The sequence below is a fragment of the Erinaceus europaeus genome, chromosome X, assembly GCF_950295315.1.
Source record: "Erinaceus europaeus chromosome X, mEriEur2.1, whole genome shotgun sequence".
Classification (NCBI taxonomy): Eukaryota; Metazoa; Chordata; class Mammalia; order Eulipotyphla; family Erinaceidae; genus Erinaceus; species Erinaceus europaeus.
The window spans coordinates 37,605,269-37,628,138 of record NC_080185.1 but is presented as its reverse complement, the minus strand read 5'-3'; the positions used below and the strand labels follow the sequence as shown (position 1 = coordinate 37,628,138).

Genomic DNA, 22,870 nt, shown 5'->3' with positions numbered 1-22,870 from the left:
TGCTAACTAATAGGTGACAATAACCAAACCCACTGATCACCCTATATAAGCAACACAATAGAAATGACAAAGAAAGATTTGGAACATAGATAAATGTGACACTTTTTTCTCTTGTTTTCACCTCTATGACATATCTTCTCATACTTGTTAAAGGTGTCATGATAATCTTTCCCCAAACAGTGACTTTGATGAGTCCATATGAAAAATCAGACCTTTGTTTCCAATCCTCATAAACTATGGTTTCTCACAAAGACCTTAGGTTATATCAGTTTGTGATCTGAACACCTGTTTTGTCCCAATATCATGTATTTTTATGTACTTGCTTTATAATATAGTTTGAAATCACATAGTATGATACTTTTCTTCTTCTTCTTCTTCTTCTTCTTCTTCTTCTTCTTCTTCTTCTTCTTCTTCTCTCTCTCTCTCTCTCTTTCTCCCTCTCTTTCCTCTCAAAATTGCTTTGGCCATTACTGCTTTTTTTGTGGTTCCATATCAATTTTAAATTGCTTGTCCTATGGCCAGCAAAATAACTCAATTAGCTAGTACACCTGCTTTGTCATGTATGCAACCCAGGTTCCAGCCCCCTCATCACCACCACTGCACTGGAGGAAGTGTTGATATTATGGTATCTTTCCCTTTCTCTTTATGTTTCTCTGTCTCTGTTTCTCTGCTTCCATCTGAAGATTCCCAGAGTGGTTAATCCCTAGAGATGACTAAAAACTTATCTATTTCCTTAAATAATGCTATTAGGATTTTCATAGGGTACACTGTATCTATGAATTACTTTGTTCACAATGGTTTTTTTTAACAATATTTACTCCAGTGATCTATGAGTAAAGGGTGATCCTTCCCTTTATATATTCACTTGTTTATTTTGACAATGTACTGTAGTTTTCATTGCAATGGGATTTTTACCTTAATTAAATTCACTCCAGATCTTTTGGGTTGTGACTACAAATGGAATTGCTTCCTTGAGTTTTCTTTCTTCTGACTGTTTAAATGCAACTGACTGGGGGCAAGGTGATGGTACACCTGCTAGAGTGCACATGTTACATGCACAAGGACCCAGGTTCAGTACCTGGTCCCCACCTGCAGGGAAGGAGAGCTTCATGAGTGCTGAAGCAGTAATGGATAAATCTTCCTTTATGTCACCCTCTCTGCCTCCTCCTTCCCTACCAATTTCTTTGTCTTTATCAAATAAACAAATAAATAAGAAATGCAACTGATTTATGTCTATGGATCTTGTATACTGTCACTTTACTGAATTTATTATTTGTAGTGCTTTTGATAGAGTTGTTAGAGCTTTCTCTGTATATTAATTCTGTCATATGCAAGTCTCAACAGATTTACTGTTACTAACTTGGATTTTTTTTACATTTTTATGTCTGATTGGTAGTTTAAACTTGAAAAACTATGTTGAACAGTAATGATGAGTGTAGACATCCTTGTCTTATTCCAAATCTTAGGGGAAACGCATTCAGATTTTTAACGTTGTGTGTGTTGCTCGCCATGAGTTTCACACATACTGCTTTATTATGTTGAGAAATATTTATTTCCCCTGCAAGTGGGGTTCGGAGACTCGAACCTGGGTCCTTGTGCATTGTGACATGTGCACTCAACTAGGTGTGCCACTACCCGACCCCCATATATTGATAGATTTATGTACCTTGAACCATCCTTATATCTCTGATATGAATCCTACTTGTGGATTGTTCTCTTAATGTGTTTGTTGAGTTCAATTTACCAATTTTTTAAAAAATATTTTTACATAATCTTTTTACAATTTTTACAATATTTCTGCTTTCATCAGAAATATTGGCCTATTTTTTTCTTTTCTTTTTTTTTTTTTTGTTGTTTTGTTTTGTTTTGTTTTGTTCCTTTCCTGCTTTAAGGGTAAGAATGATATTTGCTTCATAGAATGTATTTGGGAGTGTTCCCCCAACTTAATTTTTTTTTGAAGGAGCTTGAATAGGATGAGTGTTCTTCTTTAAAGGTCTCGTAGAATTCATTAGTGAAACCATCTGGACCTGAACTTATTCTTGGGGAGACTCTTGATTACTGATTTCATTTCTACAGCAAGTGAGATGTCTTAAAATAATCAGGCAGGTGTAGAAACTTAAACAGAAATCAGCTAACTGCTCCCTTAAATAAGGACACTTCTAGCTTTATGTTATTCTATCAGATCTTCCCTCCCACCATCACTTTATTCCCCCTTTCATACACTGTGTGTTTTCTGTTATATCTTAGTGTCTTTGCACTAGAGGATACACGATCATGACATCAACATCCTAAGGGTTTTCTCTGTCCAATCTTATAACTAAAATCTAGCAACATATAATGAGAAAGAGTAGGGCCATAAAATATAGGTAGAGAAAGAGGACCAAAAGTCAAAATCTCTCACACTCTCTGTTCCTCTTCCCCTCCTTATTTCCTATCTACCTACAGTAGATTTACCAGCCAGTTTTATTGCCTTGGTTACATCATGGATCTTGCAGGCATCATGTTGAGTGAAAATCACACTTCTTAGTATTCTATTATCTTGTAATTTTCATCTTTCTACTATTGATCAGTTATTTTATTTTTCCTTCTATAACTCATGTGCTTGGTGATCATCTTTACTGTGTTAATGTTTTTGAGAGGTTATAAGAAGTTGGGCTTTGGTTTTACCACCTTGAAGACTGGCTCATCAGCCTATGGAGGAAATATAACCAGAGATATAAGTAGGTCACATATTTTAAAATGATGAAATAGTAGGAGGAGGGCAGGAGTCAGTCAGCTCCTGCAACTCAGCCAGTGATTCTCTCCTAACTTCCATCTCCCTAAAACTTACCTCTATCCTTTATTTATTTCATTTTTCTTCTGAATATTATATTATCTAGTTAGTCACTTATCTATGTAAGTGTTTTACATGGCTTGAGGAGGAGGAGGATTTTCAGCCTGTCTTAGGGTAATAGGTGTTGTAGCCATTAAAAATTACCAGCAATTACTATGGAAATACATATTGAAATAAAATGTTGAGACTGAGAGAAAAGGTAGACCAGACTGAACAAATCCTATCTTTAAGCAGAAAAACTATCCAAATTTCCACTGCCTTCCCTCTACCCTCTTTTCTGTAACAACGTAGCCATTTCCCCCTTATTGCTTGGCTGTTAAGTCTGTTGCAGTAGTCTCTCTGATGAGTATATAGAGAACCAGACTTCAGTTTTTTTGATCATTTAAACTCTCATTGCCACTTAAATAATGAAATTTACTAATAGTACACACAAAAAGAAATTTTTTAATCAAAGGTAGAATGATAAAGAGTAAATAAGGTATTTTCTCAAATTCCTTACATCTCCCTTTCTACTATTCACTTGTTTCTCGGTTCCCCATGTATTTGATACTCCCTTGGCATTTACTGGTCAGGTGTTCTACATCAGTCCTGTATAAATCAATGAAATTAAGGATAATTCAGCCTTGGTTTTCTTAACCTTGAGGACTGTGGGTTGCTGCATCTAATTGCTTGGCATAAAGGCAATATGCTGAGAGATTACATGATAAATTACAAACAAGCAAAACATACATAAGTGGAAAAGTGGGGAAAGTATGAGCAGCAACCAATTAACTCAAGATTTCTCTTTTGATTATTCTAAGTATTAGTTTCCTCCTTTCCTTCTCTACCACAATTCTACCCTTGTAATTTTTTCCAGAGGATTATATTAGTGCTTTCTGCCTTATGGTTAGTAAGCCTTCAGGACAGTCAGTGGGACCTAATGCTGTGGTGGTTTTACTAGTCAGGAGAACAGTTTGAGGTGACCATCTCCTTACTTGATCTCTGTTTCTGTGGACTCATTTCATTTCACAAAATAATCAGGCTACTTCCATTATAAGGTGTACCAGAACTCATTCCCGGGTATGGCTGTCATAAACCCTAGGTTGAGTGACTTCCCTGAGCAGATGACTTCATCAATGTGTCCTGGAATCCCACCTCCCCAGAGTTATACCACACTAGGGAAAGATAGAAACAGGCTTGGAGTATGGACCGACCTGTCAATACCCATGTTCAGTGGAGAAGCAATGACAGAAGCCAAAACTCCCAACTCCTGTGCCCCATAAAGATCTTTGGTCCACACTCTCAGAGGGATAAAGAATAGGAAAATTTTCAAGGGAGGGAATGGAATATGGCACTCTGATGGTGGGAATTGTATGGAAGTATAACCCTCTTATCCCACAATCTTGTTGATCATTATTAAATCACTAATAAAAAATAAAAAACCTGGGTTGAGAGTCAGAACATAGCCCATCTGGCAAGGTGCATTCCTTGGTATGTATGTGGCCCAGATTTGAGTCCCAGCACATAGCACATGGCAATATCACAACACCTGAGTTAACTTGATGCCACAGTGTTTCTCCTCTCTCTGTTTCTCTTTCTCTCTAAGTTAAATAGAAGGAATGAAAAAGTGATCCCAGGAATAATGAAGTTGTTCATGTGCCAGACCCTAGCAAAGGAAGGAAGGAAAGAAGGAAGGGAGGGAGGGAGGGAGGGAGGGAGGGAGGGACAGAGGAAGGAAAGAAGGAAAGGCTAGGAAACTTTTTTTCTGGAAAAATAGGTGTATGGTGAATAACCAGACCAAATTGTTGACTCTTATGCCTTGAGAAGACAAATTTCTGGAGTATTTTTTCTTTCCCTCACTTTTCCTAATTCTGTTTTTCCATTTCAAAATTCTGTGGATATTAACAGAACAAGAACATAATGTTTATCAAGTGGCTTTCTGTGAATACTGTGATTATTGGGGACCTTGAATAGTGACAGAAACATTATCTCTCTCCTTTCATTCAAGGAAATGAACTCAACTGATTCAATAAAAGTGTTTAAAACCCAGGAAAGCATCAGACAGCCCTTTTATCACCCTCATCCGCAGGCAGAATGGCAGTTGGTCAATGCTTTTACTTAATACTTTTCAGTGACAAATATGCTTCAACACAGTACATGAATTGAAGCCATTTGTTAAAGTTTTGTCTATATGCCTTTATTTGCATATATGTTGGGGGAGGGGTGGATAATAATTAGGCTTCAGCACCCTCTGCTAAACTTAGTATAAAAACAAGTATGGGGGGGGCCAGGTGGTAGCACATCTGGTTGAGTGTATATATTGCAATGAGCAAGGACCCGGGTTTGAGCCCCCCAGTGAAAACTGCAGGGGGGAAGCTTTGCGAATGGAAAATCAGTGCTGCAGGTGTTTATCTCTCTATCACACCCTTCCCTCTTCATTTCTGTCTGTCTGTATCCAATAAATAAAGATAATAAAAAAATTAAAAATTAAAAAAAAACAAGTATCGGTTGATTATAGCAAGGAGCAAATGGAGAAAGCACCAAGTCTTTGTTTCTTTCATGGAGACCTTTGGGAGAAAAACTACCCCAATATGTTAACATTAATTTGAAAAACATTTTGTGAATATCAGAAAGTAGAAATGACTTTCTGTAATATAAACTATTAGGCTCTTTGTCCAGTCTCCATTGACTCATATCCCACTTATGAAAGGAAGGAGTTTGTAAGTAATAACAGAAAAAAATTGCTTCACTAAAACATTTTTCAAAAGCTGCCTCATTGCCCATGTTAAATAAATGTAAAATTAAATATATCCTGGGTATCAATGGTGATTAGAGACGTACACAAGAGGGGGGGGGGCTTCAGGATATTGTTTATATTTATGTGTTCAGCTTGTAAAGGCTATATTAAGATATATGCACTTCTCTGTGTAATTATTGTACTCAGTAAAAACAAAGAAAAAGTGAAAAAAAGGACAAGAGGAATTTCAGGAATACAAGTTTATGTATTTATCAGAAGTCAAATGGTAAATGTATTCTTCGTGCATTTCATTAGGAGTGAATTTTATCTCAAACAAGAAGGAGGGAAAATAACTATAAACATTGGACTCTAGTTAATCATCACCTGCATTCCAAGTCTTTTTGTTGATTTCTTATTTATTTTAATTTATTTTTATTAGTGATATAATAATGATTGACAAGATTGTGGTATAAAAGAAGCGAAATTCCATACAATTCCATCACCAGGGTGCCATATCCCATCCCCTCCTTTGGAATGTTCCCTATTCATTATCCCTCTGGGAGTATGGAACAAAAATCTTTATGGGGAGCAGAAGGTGGAAAGTATAGCTTCTATAATTGCTTATCTGCTGGACATGGGTGTTGACAGTTCAGTCCATACCCCCATTTTTTAAATTTTTTCCCAAGTGGAGTGAGGCTCTAGGGAGATGGGGTTCCAGGACACACTGGTGAGGTCGTTTCTCCAGGGAAGTCAGGTTGGCATCATGGTAGCATCTGCAACTTGTTGGCTGAAAAAGACTGAGCTATAAAGCAGAACAAATTGCTTAATAATCAGGATCCTGAAAGTAATAGTATAGCAGATGAAATCTGGGACCTTCTTGTTGGAAGGAGCTAGGAAGTCTATTTTAGGTATATTCCAAGGGCCCCATGACTACTAATTTTTGCATGAGCTCCACAAGTAACATGCAGGTGGGCTAGGAGTATTGTCTGGGAAGATGATGTCAGAATTGAGAATAGAACTAGAAAGATGGATCAGGGCAGAGATATGCTCCCAAATAAGGGAAAAGCGTATAAATCCCCTTAACTGTAAACCCCATAGATCTGACCTGAGGCCCATGTCTATTTATATTGGCACACGAGTGTGTGTAATCTCTGCAGCCATGTCAGTCTGAGCTCGCATTCCAAGAGCATAACTAGGAACATTCTAGGCTGCACTCATTTCAGGACCAGTCTTTCTCAAATAGCAGAGTGTGTTAACCCAGCTTCCCTTAATAAAGTAGGGCAATTTCTACCACTGTTGTTCTACATTGAGGGCAAGGTCCTGTATAACTCCAAGTCTTTTTTTTTTTTATTGTTGTAGTTATTATTGTTGTTGTCATCGTTGTTGGATAGGACAGAGAGAAATGGAGAGAGGAGGGGAAGACAGAGAGGAGGAGAGAAAGATAGACACCTGCAGACCTGCTTCACCACCTGTGAAGTGACTCCCCTGCAGGTGGGGAGCCGGGGTTCGAACCGGGTTCCTTATGCCGGTCCTTGTGCTTTGCGCCACCTGCGCTTAACCCGCTGCGCTACAGCCCGACTCCCACTCCAAGTCTTTTGATCTGAAATTTACTACAGTGTGCAACTTACTTTAAAATACACACAAAATGAAATGGATTGATGGACAAAAAATATTCATTATAATATCTGAGTAGTGACTATATGCTATACAACGTCTTCCACATTTTTGTATATTCAAAATGTTTATATTTAAATGTTGGCGAATAGAATCTAAGGAAGAGTGGAAAATTCTCATTTCTCAATCAATATAAATGTTGACATCAGCTCATTAGCAAGTGAAATTTTGCAATTACTGAGATAAGTGTCCCTGCAGATAACAGTACTCAGTAATGCTGCCTGCATGGAAATGCTTTGATAAAAATCTGAAGAAATTTATTCACAAGACTTGGGTAATGAAACATCAGGCAATAACCAGAACAAGAGAAGAAGAAAATAGTGGGTACTATGAAGTAGATGTCAACACTTGTTCTTAGATATGCATGAGACATACCCTGGGGTTAGTACTATCTTACTACAACAAAGTTGTCAGTTTTTCTCTTTGAAATTTCTGACAAAACTGTTGAAAGTACTCATCATTAGAACCTGCTGTGTTTCTCATATTAAGAAAAGATTTTTTTTTGTACTTCTGATTATGGTTGAACATCCTCAACACTTTCCAGATAAATGAAGCATTGCATTTTTAGTCACTGAAGAAAGACTTGTAAAAAAAAAAAAACAGGTAAATTAAATCAATCAGAGGACTGGAGAGATAGTATAAAGATTACATAAAATTATATTTGTCGTATGCTTTACATTGGTTGGTTCTAGCCCTCCCCGGCCAAGAGAATTGGATCAGTCCTATTAATTTCTCGGGCCTGCTTGGCCCCGCCCCAAGGAACCCCGGGAGAGGGTTCCTGAGTTGGAGAGTGCCAGAGTTCCAGAGTTCCTAAGTTCGAGAGTTTCAGGGTGACAGAGTAAGAGAGAGTGCCAGAGAGACAGAGTTCCTGGGTTCCTGAGTTCCAGAGTAAAAGAAAGAGTGCTTGCGCCGCCGCAAAGAGACAGCAGAGTTCTGTTTGGTGATTAGTTTGTCTTAGTTTGTGAATCGTTGTTCCTGAATAAAGAAATACAGCTTCCCTGCCCAGCCGTATGTCTCTGGTCGTCTCTGTTAACCGCCCGTGAAGCAGGCCAGCCCGGCAAGAGCCTTCTGAAAATTTTAACAACATATATTTGTACCTGAGACTTCAGTGTCACAGGTTCAATACCCAGCACCAACATAAGCTAGAGCTCAACATTGGTCTGAAATAGAGAAAAAAAATAAAAGAGGAAAAAAGAAACAGAGGAGAAAAGGAAGGAATACAGAAAGGGGAAGAAAATGAACAGAACTGAAGAAAAAGAAGAATAAGGGAAATGAGTAAAAATATTTGTTTAGGGGATCGTGTGGTGGGGCACCTGGTTGAACACACATGTTATAATGTACAAAGACCCAAGTTCAAGACCCTAGTTCCCACTTGCAGGGGAATGCTTTGCAAGTGTTTCAATGCTTTGAAAGAGTGTTGCAGGTGTCTCTCTATCTCCCTCTCTATTACCTCTACCTTCTCAATTTCTTGATTTCTCTATCTAATAAATAAATATGATACAAAAAAGTAATGTATTTATATATTTGTTTAAAGTTGGCACATCTGTTTATCCTTGTAGCAGATACACCAAAGACACAAGCACTGTGATAGAAGAATGCATTTTCCCACCACGTCTTTAGTTCCAGACACACAGTACCCTAAGAATTAGCCTATACTGAGGGGTGGGGAAATTGCTTGTTGTTATTATTTTTAATAGAGATTTAACTGGCATTTTGTATCCATATGTCTCTGTTAGAGTTCTTCTTCTTCTAGCATTTGCCCTTCTTCCGTAGCCAGTCAACAGCATCAGGTTGAGCCTGATGTAAAGTTTTGAGACCTCCTTTGAATCTGGAGAGGTGGCAGTCGTTGACTATGTGGGTCATAGTCTGTCTGGAGCCGCAGGGGCAGTTCGGGTCGTCTCTGGCTCCCCAGCGATGGAACATAGCGGTGCACCGGCCATGGCCTGTTCGATAGCGATTGAGGAGGGCCCAATCATAACGTGCTAGGTCAAAGCCGGGTTGACGCTTGTAGGGGTCTGTGATGAGGTGTTTGTTCTTTACCTCAGCTGACTGCCAACTCTGTTTCCAAGAGACTGGAACAGAAAAGTTCAGTGTAGGCGTAGGGGACCAGATTGGGTGATGAGACGTCAAGCGTTGGACAGGGTGGGTGAAGATATCAGCATATATTGGCAGGTCCGGTCGAGCGTAGACGTGGGAAATGAACTTAGATGATGCCACATCCCGACGAATATCTGGCGGGGCGATGTTGCTAAGAACTGGCAGCCATGGAACCGGGGTGGAACGGATGGTTCCAGAAATTATCCTCATGGAGGAATATAATTTGGAATCGACCAAGTGGACATGGGGGCTACGGAACCATACTGGGGCACAGTATTCTGCAGTGGAATAGCATAATGCCAGAGATGATGATCGTAGTGTGGAAGCGCTCGCGCCCCATGAGGAGCTGGCCAGTCTTGCAATGATGTTATTCCTCGCGCCCACCTTTGCTGCAGTTTTTATGAGATGTTCGTGAAATGACAGAGTGCGATCGAGAGTAACGGAAAGATAGACTGGCTGGGCTTCATGCCGGATTCTCGTATCGCCAAGCTGCACATTAAGCTCACGTGAGGCCGAGGCATGGTGTAGATGGAAAACAGATGATACTGTTTTACTAGTGCTAGGAATTAGTCACCATTTTTTACAGTAATCAGATATCAGAGACATGTCTTTCGTGAGTGTTTCCTCGAGGATGTCAAACTTTGATGCCTGAGTTGCACAGCAGATGTCATCGGCGTAGATGAACTTCCTTGAAGAAGTTTCTGGGAGGTCATTGATGTAAATATTAAATAGCGCAGGAGCCAGAACAGAGCCCTGGGGGAGGCCACTTGAGACAAGTCTCCATCTGCTAGACTTATCACCCAGATGTACCCGGAATCTTCTGTTTTGGAGATACACCAAAGACACAAGCACTGTGATAGAAGAATGCATTTTCCCACCACGTCTTTAGTTCCAGACACACAGTACCCTAAGAATTAGCCTAAACTGAGGGGTGAGGAAATTGCTTGTTGTTATTATTTTTAATAGAGATTTAACTGGCATTTTGTATCCATATGTCTCTTCACTGTTAGAGTGATACTGAAGGAAGGAACTCTTATTTCCTCCTTAGTATTCTAACCAACCAGTATGACGAATAAGAACACATAGTCACACACAATGATTCTCTTCCAATATCTTCACAGGGTTTCACTGATATTTTGCTCGAAAGAGTCATGCATGGGGGAGCCAACATTACAGGATTCCAAATTGTCAACAATGAAAACCCTATGGTCCAGCAGTTCATACAACGCTGGGTGAGGCTGGATGAAAGGGAATTCCCTGAAGCCAAGAATGCACCACTAAAGGTAATGTTCCATGGCATGCAGAAACTTTTGATCAGTTTTTCAAAGGATCTCAGTAAAGTTTTATATTTTTACAATTACCATGTGACCAAGTGGTCTTCCCTCAGAAGTGTTTCAAGGATGCTAAAGATGTAGCTGCATTTGAAAACCAAACTTTCAAATTAAAAAAAAAAATGATGCTGAGGTCTTTTAAAACTGTTACTTAAAAATGTTAATTTAATTTTCAAATGAATTTAGTTTATAATATGCTTATAACAATTTACAACATTACAAGAACTTGAGTTAGGCAAGGATTGGGGTAGTGAAATAAGTAAGGAAGACTGATGCTCTGAAATGGAAAGTTAGATTTTACATTATTTATATGATTACTTTGTGTTAATAATGTTCATGAATCTCAGCACACTCTAGAGAATTGGGCTTTATTACAGAATGTGTTGCCTATATATATATATATATTGAATGGAACTGTTTTCTTCTCTGTAAAGGTATCTTTAAAAATAATTAGATTATTTATATTGCTCCATTCTCATGAATTTAGGCTAAGGTATCAAAAGCATAATGTTTAAAGTTCACATTTTTCATATGTGCTCCTCCAAATATAGAAATTATATGTGTATATTTATTTATTTATCAGGATATTAATATTTCATAGTAAACAATAAAATAGAGTAACAAAATATAGTAGTTAGTACATGTATTACATTGCTCAGTTTTCCACATAGTAATTCAATCCCCCCTAGGTTCTCTGATAGAAATTCTACTATTTAAAAGTTATGGGTTAAAACATATTAAGGAGGGAGTCGGGCTGTAGTCAGCGGGCTAAGCGCAGGTGGCGCAAAGCACAAGGACCGGCATAAGGATCGCGGTTTGAACCCCGGCTCCCCACCTGCAGGGGAGTCGCTTCACAGGCGGTGAAGCAGGTCTGCAGGTGTCTATCTTTCTCTCCTCCTCTCTGTCTTCCCCTCCTCTCTCCATTTCTCTCTGTCCTATCCAACAACGACAACAACAATAATACAATAAAACAATACAATAAAACAATAAAACAACAAGGGCAACAAAAGTGAATAAATAAATAAAATAAATATATAAAAAAAATTTTAAAAAACGTATTAAGGAAAAGTATTTGTATTATACAAATGAACCTTCACATTTGTTTGTTACCCATTCTTTTAGTACTTTGACTCATATGAAATTTACTTTACTTTCTTCTTTTCTAATATATTGATATTATGACTATATACCATGGCAGTAAAGAGCTCTGTGACCAAAATAAAGCACCAAAGTAGAGTCAATGCCCTCCCTTAAAAGGAGTGGGAGCTTGGACTGAAGTTGGTGTATTGCACCAAAGTACAAAACTCAGGGGTGGGAGTGAGGGTATAGGTCCTGGAACATGATAGCAGAGGAGAACCTAATGGGGGTTGAACTGTTATGTGGAAAACTGGGAAATGTTATGCATGTACAAACTATTGTATTTTACTGTCAAATGTAAACCATTAATCCCCCAGTAAAGAAATTTTTTTTTTAAAGTGGGAGGAAGTGTTCCTTTCTTAAGGTTTCAAGATGTCTATTCCTATACTCTTCCCCCTGACAAGAATAAAATAGGGAAGAACAATAGAAACACATACCAGAGAAGAAATATATTTTATATCATCTGTGAAAATCCACCCTAAATGGATCACATAAAAACATAATCCCAATAGGACCTTACTTTTGGAATTCAATGGGAATTTTCTAGAAAAGTCATCAGTTAAGCATAATTTTACATTAATTTAAGCTAATGACTAGTTAAGTGGTACGACTATATAGTCTTGGTGATTATATTATGTGTGAGAAAATTTTCCAGGACAGTCCTAATTGAAACCTTTCTGTCAAACCTTTAGATTAGGTGTCCTCATATGTTTAAGTAAATAAGTTCACAGTCCCTATGATGAAATCCTTGTAGTAAAAAATAATTTGGGGCTTTTCTGTTTTTTTATTGGTGATTTAATAATGATCAACAAGATTGTGGGATGAAAGGAGTACAATTTCATACAGTTCCCACCACCAGAGTTCCTTACCCCATCCCGTCCATTGGAAGCTTCCCTATTCTTTATCCCTCTGGGAATATGGACCAGAGATCTCTATGGGGAACAGAAGGTGGAAAGTCTGGCTTCTGTAATTGCTTCTCTGCTGGAAATGGGTGTTGATCGGTTGATACCCCAAGCCTGTTTCTATCTTTCTCTAGTAGGGTAGGTCTCTAGGGAGGTGGGGTTCCAGGATACATCACTGAAGTCCTCTGCCCAGGGAAGTCAGGTTGACATTACGGTAGCATCTCCAACTTGGTGGCTGAAAAGAATTAAGATAAAAAGCAAAAAAAAAAAAAATGTTTAATAATCAGGAACCTAAAGGTAAAAGTATAGCAGATGAAATTTGGAATCTTAATGTTGGAAGGAGCTAAGAAGTATATTTTAGGTATCGTCCACGGAGTCCATGACTTTACTAATATTTGCCTAAGCCCAACAGCTAAGATGCAGGTGGGCTAACAGTATTGTCTTGGAAGATGGTGTCAGAGTTGAGGATAGGACTATAAAGCTGCATCAGGCAGAGATTAGCTCCCAAATATGGGAAAAATATATAAATGCCATTAACTGTAAACCCCATCAATCTGGCCTAAAGCCCACGTCTATTTATATTTTTCAAAGGAGCTTGTGGAGCCCCTGCAACCCTGTCAATATGAGTTCATATTCCATGGTCATGAATAGGAACATTCTAAGCTGCACTCATTTTAGGACCAGTCTTCCTTGAGTGGCAGAGTATGTTGACCCAGCCTCCCTTTGAAGTGTGGGGCAGTTTTGACCATTGTTGTTCTACTTTGATGGCAATGTCCTATAGATACCCACAGAGGGTTTCTAATGTTGTTCATGGTGGAGATGACCAATGATGGTGCAAATAGGCATCTGTTAGAGGTTTAGACCCATCACAGCTATGTAGGAATCCAAGTATCTCCTGACTAGAATACCATATGATGAGGTGGCCTGGTAGTGATCAAAAGGACCATCATTAAAGTGTGTCAGATTCTTGCCTTTATCCAGCTTTTGTAGTCCTTACTTTATCTGACAAGGTTAGCCTTAGAGTGATTGATGGAGTGGGTGAGGAGGATATCTAGGTCTAAGTAGAAAATATTTGATTAAGCACTTTATGGTGTCTATTTTGGGTCTTTCTACTTTCTTGATGCATTTAGTGAGTCACTGCATTCTATTGCACACTTTTACTTTAAGGTATAAATTCTCCCTAATTTATGAATACATGTACACCTGTGCCTTATTTCTTGGGCCCTTATCTATATCTAGGTTCTGTAACTTTGTTAGGAAGTATGACACCCAAAATAGAATTAAGGAGTCCTGCAAGCTAGGAAATACGTTGGTTTATTTTATACAAATGTAACTGTCATATTACTTTTAGGTATGTAAAATAATAATTTGAGATATAGATGTTACAAAAATGATTAATACAATAAATTCAGTTACCACCTATCTACATGCATAGATATAAGTATTTTATTGTGAACAACTTTTTTGATTGCTTTGTTTTATTTTATTATTTTTTATTTATAAAAAGGAAACACTGACTAAACCATAGGATTAGAGGGGTACAACTTCCCATAATTCCCACCACCAGAGCTCTGTATCCCATCCCCTCCCCTGATAGCTTTCCTATTCTTTAACCCTCTGGGAGTATGGACCCAAGGTCACTGTGGGATGCAGAAGGTGGAAGGTCTGGCTTCTGTAATTGCTTCCCCACTGAACATGGGCATTGGCAGCTCGATCCATCCTCCCAGCCTGTCTTTCTTTTTCCCAAGTGGGGAAGGGCTTTGGGGAAGTGGAGCTCCAGGATACATTGGTGGGGTTGTCTGTCCAGGGAAGTCTGGTTAGCATCCTGCTAGCATCTGGAACCTGGTGGTTGAAAAGAGAGTTAACATACAAAGCCAGACAAATTGTTGAGCAATCATGGACCTAAAGGCTGGAATAGTGCAGATGAAGAATGGGGGGGTCTCTATTTTGTAGATAGCTAGTAGGCATATGTTAGCTTTATTCCAAAGGGCCTGTGTGTCTGGCTAGCGTTGCTGGAGGAAGAGAGGATCCAGGAACTCATTGTGGTGTGGTAATACAATTCTTTATTCACATGGGAGTGCCCCAGAGTCCAGTGTGAGCACAGTGGGTTAAGCCACGTGACACCAAGCCACAATGGCCACCTCCCACTTTGCATTCCAGCCCTTCTCCACGTCGGCACGTGGGAGAAAAAAGGAAGGAAGAGAGCAAAACGAGGAACAGAAGTAGGTTTTACGGGATAAAACCGGAAGTAGCAATTCAGGGGAGGTGGCTAGGAAAGAGGGTGGAGAAAAGAAAAAGGCACACTGGGAATTTCCTTAGCTACCATTCCTATGGTTTTAGCTGGCCAGAATTAGCAATACCCTGAGGGGATAACAAGGTGGGTAGGAGACCTTTAGTCATTTATAAGATAAAGCAGATTGTATGTAGATAAAGGGACTGGACATTCTAACATAGGGTGGTTCGTGGGCCTTGCCTAACTCAACCACATCTGCACAATTTCCCAACACTTGTAGCTATACTTGTGTTTGCTGTTTTTTTGTGTTTTTTTTTTGCCTGAGCCTGAAATCTGATATGCAAATGGAAGCTAATTATTGTCTGGGGAGATGATGTCATGGCTGGAGAAAGGACTATAAAGCTGGATCAGGGAAGAGAGTATCTCCCAAATATGGGAGAGGTATATAAATATTGTTGACTATAAACCCCATCGATTTGATGTGATCTGGGGCCCATATTCAGCTTAGGAGCCTATGTGACATCTACATCCCTATACATCTGAGCTAACATTCTGTGGTCATAAGTAGGAACGTTCCATGCTGTCCCAATATCAGGACCCATCTTACTCAGGTATAGCACAGAGTATATTGACTAGCCTCCGTTTGAAGATGGAACATTCTCTACCATTGTTGATCCAAGTTGAGGGCAAGGTCCTATGGGGGCCCACAAAGAGGTCTATTGTATTGTTCCTGATAGAAATGACTTGTAACAATGAAGAGATGGATTTATTTGAGATCTAAGCTTATCATATCTGTTTGGGAATCTCAGGACTCCCCGACTAGGGCCCCAGCTGATGGGGTGGCCTGATAGTGACTAAAGAATCATTGTTAAAGTGTGCGAGTCTCTTGCTCTTATTCAGCTTTTGTGGTCCTTGTTTTGATAAGGATAGCTTGGGAGTGAGTGAGGGAAGTATAATAGGAAATAGGTGAGGAGGGTATCTAAGTCTAAGTAGACACTATTTCATTTTTTTAATTTTTTATTTATAAAAAGGAAACATTGACAAAACCATAGGATAAGAGGGATACAGCTTCGCACAATTCCCACCACCAGAACACTGTATCCCATACTCTCCCCTGATAGCTTTCCTATTCTTTAACACTCTGGGAGTATGGACCCAAGGTCCTTGTGGGATGCAGAAGGTTGAAGGTCTGGCTTCTGTAATTGCTTCTCCAATGAACAGGTCAATCTATACTCCCATTCTGTGGCCCTCTTTCCCTGGTGGGAAAGGCCTCTGTGGTAGCAGAGCTCCAGAGTAGACACTATTGCATTATGAACTTTATACTGACTCACTGCATACGGGATACATACTTCTGGTGGTGGGAAGTGTGTGAAGTTGTACCCCTCTGATCCTATGGTTTAGTCAATGTTTCCTTTTTATAAATAATTTTTTTAAAAAAAGCAACAACAAAAGGAAACAAAAAAAAAGAGAAATGGCACTGATTTTTGTACATTGATTATGTAGCCTGACACCTTGCTATATTGCCTAATAATTTCCAGTAGTTTTCTGATGGATTCCTTAGGTTTTTCTATGTTCACTATCATATCATGTGCAAATAGTGAGAGCTTGACTTCTTCCATTCCAATCTTTATTACTTTGATTTCTTTCTCTTGACTGATTGCTATGGCAAGAACTTCCAATATGATGTTGAAGAGTAATGGTGATAATGGACAGCCCTGTCTCATCCCCAATCTGAGGGGGAATATTTTCAGCTTCTGCCCATAGAGTATTATGTTGGCTGTAGGTTTGCTATATATGAAATCTACTATCTTGAGGCATTTCCCTTCTATTCCCATTTTTTGTAGTGTTTTGAGCATTAATGGGTGTTGGATTTTGTCAAAGGCTTTCTCTGCATCTATTCAGATAATCATGTGGTTTTTTATTTTGCTTTTATTGATGTGGTTAATGACATTGATTGACTTACGTTTGTAGAACCAGCCTTGCATTCCCGGGATAAATCCCACTTTGTCGTGATTAACAATCTTTTTGATATACTGCTGTATCCATTTGGCCAAGATCATGTTTAATATTCTATGTTCATCAGAGATATTGGCCTGTAGTTTTCCTTTTTTGTTGTGTCCCTATCTGCTTTTGGTGTCAGGGTGATGTTGCTTTCATAGAAAGTGGAAGGGAGTGTTCCTGTTTCTTCGATGTTGTGGAAGAGCTTTTAGAAGTATAGGTATTAACTGTTTCCTGAAGTTTTTGTAGAATTCATTTGTGAAACCATCTGGTCCAGGACTTTTGTTGTTGGGAAGATTCTTAATAACTGTTTTGATTTCTTCGTCTCTGAATGGTGCATTTAGGGTTTGTAGTTCTTGGTTCAGTTTTGGAAGGGCATCTATTTCTAGGAATTCTTCCATTTATTCCAGATTCTCTAGCTTGGTAGCGTATAGTTCTTCATAGAAGTTTCACATGATTTTCTGGATTTCTGTGGTGTCTGTTGTGATATTTCCTCTATCATTTAAAATTGTATTTATCTGAGTCTTCTCCCTTTTTTTAGTGAGTCTGGGAAGGGGTTTCTCAATCTTGTTTAATTTTTCAAAGGACCAACATTTGGCTTCACTGACCTTTGTACAGTTCTCTTATTTTTTATGTTGTTTATTTATGCTCTAATTTTATTGATTTATGTCCTTCTGGTTGCTTTAAGGTTCCTATCTTCCTCTTCCTCTAAGTCCTTAAGGTTTGGAGAAAGGTCGTTTATTTGAGCTTTCTCTTGTTCTCTAGTATGTGATTGTATGGCTATGAGTTTCCCTCTCAGTACTGCTTTAGCTGTGTCCCAAATATTTTGATAGCTTGTGTCTTAATTTTCATTTGTTTCCAGAGAACTTGCATTTCTTGCTTGACTCACCCAGGGGTTCTTAAGCAGCATGTTGTTGATTTTTCAATTTCTGTGACTTTTAGTAATTTTCAGTTTGTTGTTAAATGTTAGCTTTACTCCACTGTGGTCTGAAAAGATACTTGGGATGATTTCAATGCTCTTAAATTTTTTGATGCTGTCTTTGTGGACTAACATGTGGTCTATACTTGAGGATGTGCTGTGTGGATTTGAAAATAATGTGTATTCCAGTTTTGGGGGGTGAAAAACTCTGAAAATGACCAGTAGGTCTAGTCTGTCCTTCCTTCATTTAATTCTCTTATTTCTTTGTTGATTCTCTGCTTTATTCATCTAAGTGAGACAGTGGGGTGTAAAGTCTCCCACTATTAGTGTATTACTATCGACATATTTTTGTAGTTCTTTAAGTCGGTGTTTGATGTATTTAGATGGGTCCTCATTGGGTGCATAGATGTTAATAATTGTTAAATCTTCTTGTTTGATTTATCCTCTAATCATTATGTAATGGCCTTGCCTATCTTTTATTACATTCTTTAATTTAAATTCTATGGTGTCAGAGATGAGAATGGCTCTTCTTGCCCTTTTTTGTGGTCCATTAGCCTGTAGGATAGTTTTCCATCCTTACACTTGAAGCCTGTGTTTGTCTTGTTGGGTCAGATGGAATTCTTACAATCAGAATATGGTTGGCTTGTGTTTTCTGATCCATCCTCCCACACTATGCCTTTTAATGGGTGAATTTAAGCCACTGACATTTATTGATATTATGGATTGAATGTATTGTAGTGCCATTATTCAAAAGTTTTTTATTTGCTCTGATATATGGCAAGTATTATGGTGATATTCTTGTTTATAGGAGATCTTTTAGAACCTCTTTCAGGGCAGGCTTCGTGATGGTCGCCTCCTTTAACTGTTGCCTGTATAAGAAGGTTTGATCCCTCCATCTAATTTGGATGAAAGTCTAGCAGGATATATTATCCTTGGTTGAAACCCTTTTTCATTCAGGGCTTGATAAACATCTTGCCATTCTTGTCTGGCTTTTAGAGTTTGAGTGGTGACATCTGCTGATAGTCTTATGGGTTTTCCCCTGTTTGTGACTTTTTGTTTTTCTCTTGCAGATTTTTGGATCCTTTCTTTATCCTTACTTCTTTTCACTGTAACCATGATATGTTTTGTTGTACTCAGGTCTGCGTTGATTCTGTTTGGGACTCTCTGAGCCTCTTGAATTTTAATGTCCTTTCTGTTGTTTATGTCTTGGAAGTTCTCTTCTATAATTTCCTCTAGAGTGTTTACTTCCCCTTCCTCTCTTTCTTCCTCTGGTAGGCCAATTATACGGATGTTACTTCTTTTGAGATCATCCCATATGTGTCTGTTGTTGTTTTCAGTGTTTCTCAATCTCTTCTTGAGCTCTTTTACCTTTCTTCATTTTCTCTAGCTAATCCTCTGTCTAGCTAATTCTGTTTTCTGCTTCTGTTAGCCTGCTTTCCCTTCCCTCAGCTTCTTTCTTCAGTTCAGTTGTAGTATTAGCTTGTTCTGATAATTGACTTTTTAGTTCAGCTATTTCAGCTTTCAGTTCCTAATTACTTCGAGTTAGCTTGTGTTTTCCTTTAGGGTCTCATCTGTTGTTTCCCTAATTCTGATAGCCCTTTCCTCCATAGTTGTCTTCATTTCTGTGATTATTAGATTTATTATTGCTTGTATGATTTTCTTATCTATGGTTACTTCTGACTGATTTGGAGTTTTTTTTCTGGGCTCCTGTTCTGATTCATTGTAGTAGCAGTTTTATTTGCTTTTTATTTAACCATTTTTTATTGATGTGGTTTTTATTTTTCTGTTTTGTATTCTTCAGTTGTGTTTTGAGTAAAAGCCACGTTATACTAAAGACCTTTATGACAAATTCAGTCACCAACCTCAGAAATTACAACAATAGCAACTGAAGCATAGTTTGATTCAGATCAACCAATACCTGTTAGCCATACAATACCTCCAGTCCAAGAAAAAATAGCAACCAAATACAAATGGAAAAGAAAGAGAAAGGATAAAAGGAAAAGCAAGAATAGACAATTATGCAAATCTACTGTTCACTGTAAATTTTAGGGATAACAAGAGGAGAAAGGGAAGTAGAGAAGAGAGAGACACACACAAAGTCCACTCTGAGTCAGATTTCCTCCACAAAATAATTCACAAATGAGTATCAGTGAATTCAGAAATCAAAAGAAGGAAGAAGGAAGAAAAGAAGACAAGGATAAGAATAAAAAAAGAGCAATGAAAGAGTTCTTTTTTTTAATTAGCTAGGAGGAGGGGAAAAGGAGAGTGGTGGGAAGAGGTAGAGAGAAACAAGTTTCTCTCACACTGGATAGGATACCCAGTCACCTAGCAATGGAAAAAACAACAATTAATTTTGGTCAACCTGAAAAAGTAGGGAGTAAAAGGGATACATGCATAAAATAATAGTGATAATAAAATAGAATAGAATAAAAAAACCCTAACAGTCAGCCTGCAGCTTGGATCACTCTGGATTGGCTGTAGACAGCCTGAAAAAAGACAGCCAATTGTAAGAAGTATCAAAAAAAAAACAACCTCCAAATAGTTTTTCCCAGGTAGGGGTGAGGCTCTGAGTAGTCAGGTATTCTGTCACTCAAATAGAGTTCCAGCCACTTAAAAAAAAAAGAGAGAGAGAGAGAGAAGGAAAACAAAAAGAATAAGGCTTGGAATGATACCCCTAGTGAGCCAGGAATCTTGATTAAGAAAATAGCTCAGCGGGGAGCCTGCTAGGAGCAGCTGTCTAGCCCCTGGGAGCTGGTTCTGGGGTGGGGGGAAGGGTGAGATTAAGAAATAATCAAAAGATTTCCTTTCTTTTTCTCCCTGGCCTCGGCTTTCTAACCCAAGTGTAATGTCACCCTTAGGACCCCTTATTCACCCTCCTGCTGATGGCCCAGTCTCCTGCCCTATCCAGATAATCCAAGGTCACAAGCTGCTGCTTGTTGGAGCTCATGCCAGCCACTGCTTCCAAGTTGCCATCTTGGCTCCGCTGCCTGATAACAACTTTTAAGATTTATATATTTTAGTACTTTCAAACATATAATACAGTCTTGTTAACTATATTCACCAAACTGCACATTATATCCCCAGAACTTTTTTTTTCCTTTTTTGTGATTTAGTTATTTTCCAGAATCTTAGACTTGGGTCTTAGATTGGCATTTGGTTGAATGCACACACTACAGTGCAGAAGGACCCAGATTCAAGCCCCTGGTCCCCACCTGCAGGGGAAAAAAGCTTCAAAAGTGATGGAGCAGGGTTGCATGTGTCTCTGTTTCTCTTGTTCTCTACCTTCCCCCTTTCAATTTATGGCTGTCTCTGTCCAATAAATAAAGATAATTTAAAACTTCATGAGTATATGTGCAGCCTTATATGGTGTAAGTCCCCGATAACCACTATATTCTGACAAGTCCAAGAAATAGTTTGGCTTCCCTCTTTCAGCAAGTTCTTTTGATTTAGTCATCTATGTTCCACAATACCTCTTTATGTATTTCACTTAGCATAATCAACACCGAATTTTTATCTTTTAACTAGACATTCTTTCCTTTAAACCCTTCCACTGGTTTCCCCCACTAGCATTAACACTCAGTTCTCTGTATTTATGAATTCAGGGTATTTAAATGAGTTAAAGACTTGGATATTAGACCTGAAGCTATAAAACACATAGAAGAAAACATAGGTGAAACACTTCAGCGCCTTATTATTAAAGATGTGTTTGGAGGCTCAACCCCACTGACAAAGGAAACTAAAGAGAAAATAAACAAATAGAACTATGTCATTTTTTAAAAGCTTCTGCACATAAAAAAGAGGCATCCACAAGACTAAAAAGGAAGGGATCATGTTAAGTGAGATAAGCCAGAAAGAGAAGGATGAATATGAGGTGATCTCACTCATAGACAGAAGTTGAGAAATATGGAAAAAAATGGGAAACACAAAGCAGAACTTGGACTGGGTTTGGTGTATTGCTCCCAAGTAAAAGACTCAGGGTGGGGGCAAGGGACTACTTTCAGGTCCTGGTGCATGATGGTGGACAAAAACCCAGGCTGGGGGTTGAGAGTGTTTTGCAGAAAACTGAAAAATTTTAAACATATACCAAGAATTGTATTTACTATAAACCATAAATACTCTCAATTAAAAGGGCAACCTAATACTTTGATGAAGATATTTTCACACCACACATTGACAATAGATTTATATGAGAATCATTTAAGTTGCACATACAAATGAGATAATATAATATTTTTCTTTCTCTGTCTGACTTAATTCACTTTGCATAATGCCCTAATATCCATCCATGAAATTACAAATGCCAGCCTTTTCTCTTTTCTTCTTTTCTATGTCTTAAATATATGATTTTCTTTATCTGTCAATGGGTATCTAGACAATTTCTACATTTGGGCTATTATAAACAATGCTGCAATAAAGCATGAGGGTGAAGATATAGTTTCAAGGTAGTTTTTCTGTTTCCTTAGGATAAATAGAAGTAAAATTGCTGGATCATAAGGTATTTCTTTTTTATTGATGTAATAACTATCAAAAAGATTGTAGGATAAGAGGGGTACAATTCCACACAATTCCCATCACCAGAATTCCATATTCCATCCTCTCTATAGGAAGCTTTCCTATTCTTTATCCCTCTGGGAGCATGTAGCCGGGATCATTATGGGGTGCAAAAGGTGGAAAATCTGGCTTCTGTAATTGCTTCTCTGCTGGACTTGGGTGTTGGCAGGTTGATCCACACTTCCATTCTGTTTCTATCTTTCCCTAGTGGGTCAGGGCTCTGGAGAGTTGGGGGTCCAGGGTACATCGGTGAGGTCGTCTGTTCAGAGAGGCCAGGCTGGCATTATGGCAGCAACTGTAACCTGGTGGCTGAAAAAAATTAAAATATAAAGCAGAACAAATTAACTAATCATAAACCTAAAAGCAAGAATAGAGCAGATGAAATTTGAGGTCTCCATTTTGGAAAAAGCCAGTAGGTCTATTTAACGTACATTCCAAGGGATCCATGTCTACTAATATTTGCCTGAGCCTGACAGCTA

The 22,870-nt window shown here is 38.5% G+C and overlaps 1 protein-coding gene across 3 annotated transcripts in view; it reads left to right on the top strand.

Moving 5' to 3' along the window:
- Positions 1-22,870, top strand: part of GRIA3 (glutamate ionotropic receptor AMPA type subunit 3) — a 460,874-nt gene that overhangs the window by 333,641 nt on the left and 104,363 nt on the right. For all 3 annotated transcript variants that reach the window (XM_007524278.2, XM_060182793.1, XM_007524279.2), the window contains exon 6: positions 10,442-10,603. In XM_007524278.2, the coding sequence (XP_007524340.1) occupies positions 10,442-10,603 (162 nt within the window). The remainder of the gene's footprint in view (positions 1-10,441; positions 10,604-22,870) is intronic.